This window comes from Ictidomys tridecemlineatus, chromosome 8, assembly GCF_052094955.1.
Source record: "Ictidomys tridecemlineatus isolate mIctTri1 chromosome 8, mIctTri1.hap1, whole genome shotgun sequence".
NCBI lineage: Eukaryota > Metazoa > Chordata > Mammalia > Rodentia > Sciuridae > Ictidomys > Ictidomys tridecemlineatus.
Genome location: NC_135484.1, coordinates 24615690 through 24628571, shown reverse-complemented (window position 1 = coordinate 24628571; position 12882 = coordinate 24615690). Strand labels below are relative to the sequence as shown.

Sequence of the window (12882 nt, the reverse complement as noted above, 5' to 3'; positions counted from 1 at the left end):
AGTTTCTTTTCTGAACTAATTTTGTTATGTACGTGTTATCTTGTTGGCTACTTACGTCTTTGTACCCTCAGAAACTGTGGAATATTTTCAAAAGGTGACCCTGAGTTTCTCTTTCCCAGCCTGTTCATTCCCAAGCTCCTTGTTCTGTTATTTACTACAAATATTATTTAGTTCTTGTTCTGCTATTTACTACAAATATCGCTCCAGTTGGTAATGGCTACTGCTTTTGCCTCTAATCACTTTCAGCACACACACCCCCAGGAAGCTGCTGCAATCCTGTGAAAGCTCTTGAGGCAGATGAAATACATTAAGCCACCTTCAGAGACCCACCAGGCATGACAAAATACACAGCCACATTTCTGTAAGAATAAGGTTTGTGTTGTTCCTTATGAAATGAATAACTGGTGCCAATAAGATGGACTCTCATCTTCAAGACTGTGATAAACAGTACTATAGGGGACAGTAACTGGGTAAGTTTGGATACAACAAAATGGTCTTCATTTCTTTTTTCTTCATTAAGCATTCACTTGATTCTTCTATTTGGCTTGGTTCCAAAACTCCAAAAAAAAAAAAAAATTGATTTTGACAGATTTTGCAGGCTTATTTGTTTTTTCAAGGTTTGATAGATTTGGAATACCCTATTCTGTCATATATTCTGTTATCTAACTTTTTGATGGCATTATTATTTTATAGCCAGAATGGACACTTCTTGTAGTGTGGATTTTTATTTTATACTACTTTTGATGGTTTTACACTGTAAATCTCCGACATGTGGTCAGTTTTGAACAATACTTTGGAATGAAAGCATCAATCAATAGATCTTATCTGTACTTACATAAAGAGATTTTATTACCTAAGTGACCAATTCTACAGAATAAAAATCCTGAATATAGGAAAATTTTGTACTCTAAATTATTTATGGTAATCGTTAATTTTTCTTTGATCAATTGTTAGTGAGAATTGAGAAAAGATAATCACTTTGTTTCATAATAGCTTTGCATATACAACAAATTTTAATTTAATCATCTCATGATCTCCTCAGGTCTAAACTAAGAAATTTTCACATTTTATTTTCTGTTTGAATTATTCGATAAAGATGGGAAAATAGAGTCCTGCTAGATAGCAGTCTTAAAATTCTCATGATATTTGAGCAGCACTTTTGCAATGAAACTTGGTTTAGAATTTTTTAACTGACTGTGACAATGTAAAAAAGTAAGAGGAATATTACCCTTGAAATTTATATTTCTTCTACAATACTAGTGACTGACCTGGTGTAGTTCATGGATATTTCACAGTTGATACAGTTGGATTAGGATTATCCCTAGTACCCACAAAAGCAAATCCAGGGTTGAGTCTGATAAATCTGCAATGATATATTACAAAAGAATATTTTCATATGTTTATAATATGAATTATGAATCTATTTTATATCTCAAATCTAACAAATAAGTGTCTCAAATCTAAAAAAAAATAAGTGTCTAAAACTAGAACATTTAAAATGTTGAAAGTGGTTTTATTTAAGGTTCCACATTTATTTTCATAGATACAATGTTTTTTAGAGGTCTTATGTACCAGGGAAATTACGTAAGGGTTTTAGTAACTAACTCGTGAAATAAAAATGCTAAGACTTTGAATCTGGTATAATGTCCCAATCTTAGGCAAGAAAAATAAGAATCGAAGCTGTTCAGGAACTTGTGTGGGAGATAGCAGTTTCAGAGGTCCGCACTGTGACTATCCTTTAAGAGAGATCAGGGTTTGGTCAAGTCAGAACTCCTTGCCTGACCATCTATGCTTTAGAGCTCCCTTTGGGTCTCAGACTTTCTCATACTTACACCAGAGTTGAATCCCTCCTTTCCCATGTGCCTCACCCCGTACACAGAGGTTCAGATCTGAACCCTACCCTGGAGTCTCTTTATGCCCACTCCTTCTCCCTCTACCACTATCTTTCACATTTACTGCACAAGATAAATTTCTCGAATGGCAATATCTATTTTGGCATCTCCTTTCCAGAAGATCCAAACAAACCCAAGGAGAAAGAATGATATATTGGAAAAAGGCAAAAGTTATTCATTCATAGGGGATGGTTATAGTGACTGTTAAGCATACTTGGATTCTAATTCTATTTCTTCTGCTTAGCCATTCAGTCTTTTTGTATATCAACATTCTTTTTGTAAGATGTGGAGAATCACACATATACCTTTAAGGGTTGTTTTAAACCTCTTGAATGGTGTAGTAAAACAGCCCTTAGTGGTCTCCCCAAAATGGTAGCTTTTATTGTTAGTAAACAATGTTATATTATAAATCTGAAGAAACCAAATATAAAGGATAATATATACTACACATTGAGTAAATGTGTAAAATATACACATTTCTTCCCAAACTACTTCTTTTCCATCCTCTATGCCTCTTTCTAGCATCATCTTTATCAATGATACATGCTTTATATTTCTTAGTATTTAGTTTTTTTAGCTAACACTTCAAGTTTATATTGTCACAAAATGTTTGAATCAATAAACTACTTAGATATATGGGATTGTTTGAATAGTAATTGACAGTATCTGTCAATAGTCTTTAAAAATAACCCTAAATGTCTGCAAATGGCATGATACACATTCTCTGATCAATTATTTTCTAAGAGGCCACATGATTTGTGAATAAAATGCTTAGATTTAAAGTGAGAGAGTCTGCTTTCAAATTTGAGTCATCTCACCAATTGACCATGATTTGGGCAATCATTTGCTCAAATAAAACATCAGTTTCTTTATTTATAAAAGAGAGAAATTATAACAATTCATTTACAAAGTCTAATTCAGCTATAAAATATAAAAACTAGCCACTGCTAATTTCCTTGAAATGTATAATTCAAGGCCACATCATATTATCTTGTTCTTAGATGTTCATTATTGTATGATTGAATTTCATAATATGTACTAAGGATGGATATTTATCAAAAAGGGAAAAGTAAAATGGATGATAATTGGTTAATAGTTCAATATATTAGATGAGATAATTAATCCTCAGATTTTATAATTGATTCTTATTATTAGTAAAAGATTACTACAATGATGATGAGAAATAGGATTAATAGAACTTTAATAAATTTCAACAGAAAAGATTCATGTTTTAAGAGGAAACTAATGAAATTTTTCCATGGCTTATTTCTTGGGTACAAAAATATCAGTGGAAACATGAATGAATTAGAAAAATTGGTATATTAACACTTGGGATGTTATTCCTATCCTCCTCCTATGATAGAAATGAGGCCAGTGATATTAGACTATGAGGTATGTCATCATGAATAATATGTTTAAGGTTTATGTGTGATAATGTCATCCAGAACAATATAGGTTCAGTCTCTTTTCCAAACCAAAGAGATTTCATTTGGCTTCCAGATCTATGTCATTCTTGACATTAAAAGCCCAATAATTAACATCTATAGAGAAGAAGAGTAGGTTACTGGTAATTAAGAATAGAAATGCCATCATCTCCAACAATTGGAATTGCACTCCAAATTACCTGAATTCAATTAGTAAAACCAGAGGGGGATAGTTATAAAAATAGTTGCCTAAAGACAACTTTAAGTGGTATAATTCAATTGAATGCAGTAAGTTACCCATTTAGAGTCTACTATGAGCCAGCAGCACTGTATCAAAGTCTGCAGATCCAAAGCTGAATAAGGTATGGATTCCTCTTTGAAGCAAGAGTAATTTATTAGAAGTTTAGTCCAGGACTACAAATGTGTAATTTTTGCAAGTTGCTGTATTTTCTAACACATACATAAGACAAACCTGAGTGTTAAATTTTACCAGAAGGCTAAAAGCCAAGATATAGAGGGAGATAATACTATCAATTTTTTGTAAACATTATCAGAAAAAGTAATGGCACCTACTCCTCTAAGGGCTTGTTCTATGTGGCAATGATGTTTTTTCATCTTGGTTGGTACCTACGGATTTCACAACACCAAGTTCCAAGTTATTTTAGGATTAAAGGAATAATAATAAATACACAGGTGCTCAACAGTCTCCCCTTACCCCTCCACATACACAAACACCCTAAGTGCTTAGCACAAATCCTTATTATTGTGGTGGTAAAAACCAATGCAGAGCTATATTTGGAGAACAAGTATTTCCAATGACAATGATGGTTAATTTGAATGCTATTTTTGCCAGTTCCTCAACATATCTGGGGTAACAGGAAGCCTCTGCACTGGAATAAAATGAGAATAAACATAGCCAGTGATATCTGATACTCAAATTCTAAATGTGAGTTAAACAGGATAAATTATTTTAAATAATAAAGTACTGAATTTTCTTTTCTTCTTTGTAAACCTGTTGGTTTTATGACAGTTAACAACGACAGTAAACAATGGGAATAGAACACTGTTGATGCCTTTTAAATAGAACTGCCCCTAAAAGGGCTTTGGAATTAAAGCAGTGTTATTTAAGAAGTATAAGAAATATTTATGCAAGCCAGGGTGCTGAGATTTAATGTTTCTTTTTTTCTTTCCTGTGAGTTAACAACAGGGCCACTTCCAGGATGTGTAGTAGATGTACAGCAAATGGTAGGATGTGGTTTGTTAATGATAGTAATTTCAGTAGTTACTAAGTGTCCAGTATACCAAGCCCTGTATAGGTGTCTTTGCCTTATCTTATTTAGTTTTTACAATAACACAATGAAGTAAACCTTTTGTCACTCTCATTTTACAAGCCAGGTGATTGAAGCTGTCGAAAGCATTCTCAGGAAATTCCAACTTCTGGACTCGCCTCTCCTGTTTTATAGCTGTCAATCATAATACAGTGAGCACTGCTAAAATCTGTGTGTAGTGATCACTTGTCTTATCTGAAAATACTGCTTATTATTCCCAGGTTCACATATCTATCTGGTTTTGTTTGTTTTATTGTGGGGTTTTTATGTGGGATGAATGCATTTTCCACGCAGAATTGACCTCCTTGATCTGCACCAATCATCCACTACAACCTAAGGCATATTGATGCCAGCAAGTCTGCATACTTTTACATTTTCTTATAGATTCAGTGTCTATTTTTAAATATCATCTGTTGATGTTACTCTAAATACTTGGGGTGGCACAATTACACACATAGTCCTGGAAAAAAATATAACATTTAAATATAGTTGCCTGTTTTTCCAGTTCTTTGTAGACAGCCTTTCCAAAGGAAAAAAAATTTAAAAGCCCTAATCAGCCTAAATGAAAAATATTTGAAAGGCAAATAATGATGATGCTATTAAATGCTAAATATCTCCCGATTATTTTGTGTTACTGTACTTAATTCCACCTGCAAAGACTGGGAATCAATTATTTAATGTAGAACATTTAAATCTAATATTAGAATCTGGATGAGGATGAAAAGAAATTCTGAATATGTTTCCCACACAGATCTCAGCACCATTACAATGAGTTGGATGCTTTCCAATCCAGCCATTAGACTGAGAGTCTTTTTATGTGTTTGTGTACAGATCTCTATGGGTACCTAAAAATATGTTCTTGCTAGGAATATGTGTCTGCTGTTTACCCACAACTTTGTTGCACACCTGATCCTGAAAATATAATTTAAGGTGTCTGGATCTCGGTTTCTTTATTTGTAAAGTAAAAGGGCGGGCTGGGTCATGACATGAGATCCATGCCAGAGCTAAAACATATTGATTCTGTAGCTGAGAATGGTGATTTACTGGAACTACTGTGCAGTTTAAACCAAGTGCAATCAAATTGATATTTCTCATTTATTCTTCAATTTTCTATATATCCTACTTTCACATATACTTGGGAAATTATTGCTATCACTACTAAAAGGAAATTCTAAATTCCTGCTTGGCCTGGGATTAGTATATAGTCCATTCCTTCATACTGCCTTTTTTTTTCTTTTTTTTTCTTTTTTTCACAAGGCTAGAGTTGGATGTGATTCTAAGATTCAACAGAATAAGAAGTCAATACAGTGAGAATGCAGAGCAGAAAAGTTGGAGGAATTTCCGATGGCAATATTGCACAGCAGAAGCATGGTAAGCAACTGCCTTCCTGTGGATATATTTTTGTTTTTTGTGGGAGAAAAGTATATTTTGATTTGTATAAGTACCATTATTCAGGTTTTCTATTACTTGAAGCTAAATGCACTCTAACTAACCAAATGCACTCTAGTCATCCACCACTGGAGGATGAGATGATGTTTAAGAACTATGAAACATATTGGTTAGTTGACACTGAGCCATGGTAGTATTTTGCCTTTTAATATTTTTGTGTGTACATGATTGATGTGATACTTGTGCCACGAGCTTCAGTTTCATGCACTTATTTTCATTGTTTTTATTTTTCACTTAGTGAAAGTAACTATAATGGATAACTTTTTGCTTTTAGAATTTAATAGGCATGATTTTCTATTGACAAGCTTTCCTCAATATCATTTGGTACTTACTTTCAATTCCCTCCAGGCTTACCTCTTTCACTGTGGGCAGATTATGACAAATGGTCAGCAATCGCAAGTTATTTATTTGATGTGAGCATTTCTAAGAGCAAAATAGTTCAAGAATAATACAATTCTAAATTATCACATCAAAATATTGAAAGTACTGCAAGTAAAACAGAAGCATCATTTACTGACAACTGCTAAGTCCCTTTTTGAATCCTAGAGGATAAAAGTTCTATTTTATATAAATATAATACTATTTGTTTGGATTCCCATCTAGTCTTTTAGAATAATATATTAACCATCTGGGATATTTTTGAGATACATAGTGCGATATATTATATTTAAAAAATCTAGTGATTCATTAATGTCCTCAAAATGCTACAACTGGCTTGGGCATTCTTAGCTATCAGCATATTTTTACAGGAAAATTTTAAGGACTTCCTTTTAGAAATGAATATTTTATAATTTATACAAACATTTGAAACTAACTCAAAAATATAAGGGAAAATGGATTCTAGGACATCCTCATCTGATTTTCTGAACTCTTCAATTACATACTCACTTCCAGTGTACAGTTGTCACTTGGTAGAACACACATGCAGTGATGGATCAATCCGGAAACTTCCATTTCTTGCACAAACCATTTGATTGAAAATCTTCACTGTTGAGCTGATATCTTTCTCACATAATTATACATATTGGTACTACCACTCAATCCATATTTCACAGTTTTTTTACATAAAATATGAGTCACGTGTTTTATTGAAACAATTACATATCGTTTTTCATCAATTTAGCAACCTATTCACTTTTTCAGAAAGCGAATATGGTTATTTCAAAAACATTGGAGCCATTTACTTGTGCTAAATGACTCTTGTGGTAATCGTCTTCCATTTTTTTCTATAATAAATAATCATCTCTTTAATTTGTTTTCCAATATTCTTTCCTGGAATCAATGTCAAGGAAAGGGTATGTCAAGGGTATGTCAAGATTATAGAGCACCTTGGAACATATCAAATAGTTATCAAATCCATAAGCTCCATAAAAATTTGTCAGCTACATAAAAATAATGTATAAAATATGGAAAAATAAGATTCACCATTATTTACAAAGTACTTGACTTCTGAGCTGAAAAATAGGCTAAAGTAAGAATTTACCAATTTTGTCAAATTTATTAAATGATTATTTATTTATAAAATTATATAGTTAAATACTATTTTGGAATTTTGAAGAACAAAATACATTTATTTTATTTGTTCTAACTAGCTATACATGACAGTAGAATGCATTTTGACTCATCATACATAAATGAAGGAGAATTTTTCACTCTTCTGGTTGTACATGGCATAGGAACACACCAGTCATGTAGTCATATGTTCACAGAGGTTAATAATGTCCATTTCACTGTTATCATTTCTGTCCCCATATCACCCCCCTTACTGTGAATTAGCAGCTGTATGTCATAGAAAACATTCAGCCTTTATTTTTTGGAGATTGGATTATTTTGCTTAGCATGATATTCTCTAGTTCCATCCATTTACCAGCAAATTTCAGCATTTCATTTTTCTTTGTGGCTGAGTAATATTCCATTGTGTGTGTGTGTGTGTGTGTGTGTGTGTGTGTGTGTGTGTATATATATATATCACATTTTTTTTGTCAATTCATCTGTTGAAGAGTACCTAGATTGGTTCCATGCTAATGAATAGAAAGAGAGAGAACACTCAAATTAGTAAAATTCATTATGAAAATGAAACTATCACAACGGACACTTATGAAATACAGAAAATAACTAGAAACTATTTTGAAAATTTATACTCCAATAAAATAGAAAATCTTGGTGATATTAACATTTTTCTAGAGACATTTGACCAACCAAACTGAATCAGGAGGACATACAAATTTAAACAGATCAACTTGAAGTAGTGAAGTAGAAGACACCATCAAAAGTCTACCAATCAAGAAGAGCCCAGGAACAGACAGATTCTTAGCCAAGTTCTACAAGACCTTCAAAGAAGAATTAACAACAATAATCCTCAAATTATTCCATGAAGTAGAAAAGGAGAGAACCCTTCCGAACTCATTCTGTGAGGCTAGTATCACTCTGATACCAAAATCAGACAAAGACACATCAAGAAAACTTCAGAACAATATATCTGATAAACATAGATGCAATAATTCTTATATGATTCTTGCAATAAAATTATAGTTCTCAATGAAATTCTTGCAACTCACATACAAAGCTCAAAAAATTTAAAAGATAGATAGTGCACCATGATCTAGTGGAATTCATCCCAGGAATACACGTTTAGTTCAGCATATGTAAATCAATAAATGTAATTCATCATCATCAGACTTAAAGACAAGGATCATATGATCATTTCAATAGATGCAAAAAAAAAGGATTTGACAAATACATGTATCAATTTAGGTTATCTCTTGATAGTATGGCACACAAAGTAAATATTAAAAATCAATTCTAATTAATAATTCTCACAGAATAGTTGATTTTTCACAATCTAATGCGTCTGTGGGAACCTATGGTTGCATTTCATGAAAGCACATAAGCTCAACTTGAATGTTAGGTAAGATTTTAATTTACATCAAAAAGTAATGTGAAAGTGAAAATGATGAAAAGAAACTCATAAAAGAGCTTCACTTTTTCATCAATAGGTTGAAATTACATAGTTCTTAGCCTCTTTTCCCTCATCTTCTTAGTTGTAAAATGATGGTGATAATGAGAATAATAACAATCTCATGTAAATGAGGTAATGCATGTACAATTAGATGTTATATTTTGAAGACAAAAAAAATGTATTTCCTTAAATTTGTTGTAGCAGTAGCAATGTCAATAGTCACTATTAAGTTTATTTCATCATTTTCTTAATATTAGAGTTAGGAAATGAGAAATCCAACCCTGCTTTGCAGCATTTTCAGAATCTCATGCTTCAGCTATGAGCAATTTTATGTTACCAACATGGAACCAGTAAATGAAGAATTGGAAAGAGACATGCAGTGGTGCACCATTATAGTGCATTTCCACTATACCAACACCAAAGATGTAAATAACCTTGATAACACAAATTTTAAAAATGATGAGTTTTGAGTGATTATTACCTTTATTTTAAACATAATTTATTTAATTATAAGTTTGTAATTAATAATCTCTAAAATGTGTTTAGCACTGAGTTTTCAGCATTCCTAAAAATTCAACCATGGGTTCTTTCATTCTGCTGCAAGCCAGCTCTCCCATTTCACTGAACATAGCACAAGGTGAAGCATAATAGGAATATTCTGGATGCATAGATGCTCCTTAAATTTTGTCTCTTTCAAAAGTGAAGAAAAGCTAGTGGAAAGCAATGCAGTTTCCTAAGAGAAAGGTAAACACTGGAGTTAAGTCTTCTTTTTTTTTCTTTTCTTCTTAGATGTGAAATGATGACAATAGTGATAATAATAATAATCTCATGTAAATGAAGTAATATATGTACAATTCTTAGAGTAAGACCTAGAAAATGAGATAGAGTATAATGTCAGATTTACAATTTTATTTATTTTTTTTAAATTTTTGCCTATTGTTTGGAGTATTCAACTATTTTTTTAAAGGTAGTTAAATATCTATTATGCCCCTAGGGAGTCAACAGAGATGATTCTTGGATTCAGATTGTAAGAACGGACACAAATACACCTGAGAAAATTTTGAGAAACATTTAAAAGAAAACAACCATTGATGATATCAAGAATAACTCTAGAAATTTTGAATTAGGTGACATGATAAATTTTCCCTTCAAGGAGGCAAAAGTTTGGAAGGGAATAACTTTCGAGTTACTTGGTAGGTCAGTAATTTGATTTTAAAATTGTAAGTATGAGGTACAGTTGAGAATCTCAGGGCATGTAGAATAAGCTGAGAATTGGTTTGAGAGATAGATACAAATTGTCTGATTTATTGACATAAAGATGAAGTTGAACCCACGTGCGTGGATAATACTCTTTAGTAGTTAGGAATATATGATAGAAAGAGGTCTTGTCTGAGGTACAACAAGGACAAAAAGATGTATAAAATATGTGTCAAGAAAAAAAGCAGTCATTCAAGGCAGAGTGTATTATCTCTACTTCTTTCAGCAGCTGAGGTTCACATGTAGATTTTTTTTCTTTTTTTGTAAATTGGTCTGAGGTCATATGGCTAATAACAGACCTCAGACCAATTTACATAAGTTCTACATGTGAGCCTCAGGTCCAGGCACACTGGGACTCAACTCATCTTCATGCTACTCTTGTTCTATCTACCACACCTTACTGAGTCTATCAGATCACACATATAAGCACTCGGTCACTGGTCGTCTTTCCCTCCATTCCCTTTCTACCCAGGAGGCTGCATCCGGGTACCACTGTGTTAGGTTTGGATGCAGTCCTAGGAGGGAAGAGGAAAAGAACAAGGGGTGAAAGAGCATGCCTGCCAGATGAAAGAAGGAGAGTGAGGGAAGATGGGCATGGAGGAAGGACTTATGAAGTTATTTTTCTGCTAAATAAATTTGTCTAGAACCTTAAGGGATCTATGGAAAATCTTCAAAGCAATTTGAAGGCCTGTATTGTCTTCACAGGGGCTCAGGGAAGAAAGCTAATCTGTTAAGATACAACCAGTGGTACCAAGTGGGCACGGGAAACAGAATATGTTAAGCTGCACATTCCAATATGATCAGGGTGACTGCCCATCATTCCAAAGGAAGCCAAGGAAAGGAGAGATGTGAGGCAGAACTGAGTGCAGGCCAGGGCTGGAAGGCGGACATGTTCCTATGCTCCTGGGGTTTACTCCTCAGTAATCAGGACTTCACTTCTTCAAACTCTCTGCATTCAAGCCAGAATTCAAAGAATCACAGAACATCCAATCATGAAGTATATATATTTTTTTCAAATATTATATAGGAGATAGGCACACAAATCTCTTTTACCCAAAATGGAAAAAAAAAAAAACCACACAAGTAAATAGCTCAAGTTCAAAATAGCTCTCTCAAAAGTGAATAAATGAAGCACCAAAGTGAATATAAAATGTTCACTTTTATAAGTACTGCACAATTGAAAAAGACATTAATCGCTCTCTCCAACTCAGAAGCCCCTACCAGTGATGGTCCTTTTATAGTAGGGAAAACCCACCAGCATATTCGACTCCAGAGACTCATCTGATGATGTTGCTGAGGTGGTGGAACATTGCGGTATTTTTATTTAGTGGTTAGGTGTATTTCAGATGGGATTGAGAAGTTACATTAAATAAAAACAGATGAGGGATAAATTTAATCCTGGGGCATTGCATCTGTATAGGATTTACTACATAAAGAAATTTCTGTGTGTCTCAATACATTCATAACCTTCCAATGAATACAGTGGTATTAGCTCCATTTTTTTTTAAAATAAGAGATTTATATTAGCCCTTTTACATAAGGAAACTGAGGCAGAAAATTGTGGTAGTTTTAAATTTTCCCACTGAAGCACTTGCTATTTAGTCAAGGGTTCATTCATTTGAAGTGAATTACCTATTCTCAGGAGCCCCATGATGGCCCTAGCAGGGTAATTTATTTCCAAGAAGGGAGTACTTTGCTTTTAAGAGGAAACATTTTTACTCATTGTTTTGTAGAATTGTGCCTGTTACTAATATAATAAGAAATATATATCCTGACTACACTAGCATTAAGCCAAATACTGTGTTCTGTTTTTCCTTACCAGATGTTTTACGGCATGTAAGTGTGTTAAAGAAGATTGATAAACCTAATAAACTTATATATAAACCTATCAGTAAAGGATTATAGAGAGGAAATCCTTGGGAATACTTGCAAGGTTTAGACCATAGGGTTTGCTCTGTTACCTCATTTTCATTTACAACAGAGCTATTTTTATCCTGTTGCACAGCACTAGTGTTTACAGTAAGAAAGAAAAATATATGCAAAGCTTTTACCCAAATTCTGTCACTAACTCAGCTGTAATTAAAATATTCTGTACCTTAGAATTTGTGTATCTCTAAAAATGCAAGTATAGCACAGTTGGTTAGGTGCCAATCTGTTTTACTTAGTTCTACTTGATTATTTGAGGAACAGGATTGAATTATGAGTAATTTAAGTGTGTGTTATGAAAAGACAAAAGGAGATTTGTATAATTTTTCTATGTGTCATGTCATTAATCTAATGCTGGAAGATGAAGGTATGTTTGTAGGGACAGTATACAGGAATTTTTTTTTCTCAAATTTAAACATGCATTCACTGCAAATATTTAAATAACATAGTCATGACTGTATAATTAATACAGTAAAATCAGTTGTAAGTTGACACAGTAAAAAAATCACCTTTAGGATTTTGATGACCACCTCAAACATCTTTCAGTGACATCTATAAGTAAATTTCACACAAGTCAAATAACAGATTATCTTACTTATATCAATACTTTGCACATATCTTTTGGTGAATATAAGTAATGATGTCTG

At 33.0% G+C, this 12882-nt stretch overlaps 1 protein-coding gene across 7 annotated transcripts in view; it reads left to right on the top strand.

Moving 5' to 3' along the window:
- Positions 1 to 243: 243 nt before the first annotated feature.
- Positions 244 to 12882, top strand: part of LOC144366018 (uncharacterized) — a 248072-nt gene continuing 235433 nt past the window's right edge. For 5 of the 7 annotated variants that reach the window (XR_013424811.1, XR_013424812.1, XR_013424814.1 and 2 more), the window contains exons 1-2: positions 244 to 470; positions 5902 to 6015. Coding sequence is in view for 3 of the 7 variants with exons in the window: in XM_078019032.1 (XP_077875158.1) it covers positions 5989 to 6015 (27 nt within the window). In the remaining 4 variants the exon portion in view is untranslated. Of the gene's footprint in view, positions 471 to 5901; positions 6016 to 8277; positions 8907 to 12882 lie in introns of those variants that run through there. The other 2 variants (XR_013424813.1, XM_078019031.1) reach the window with 2 other exon arrangements.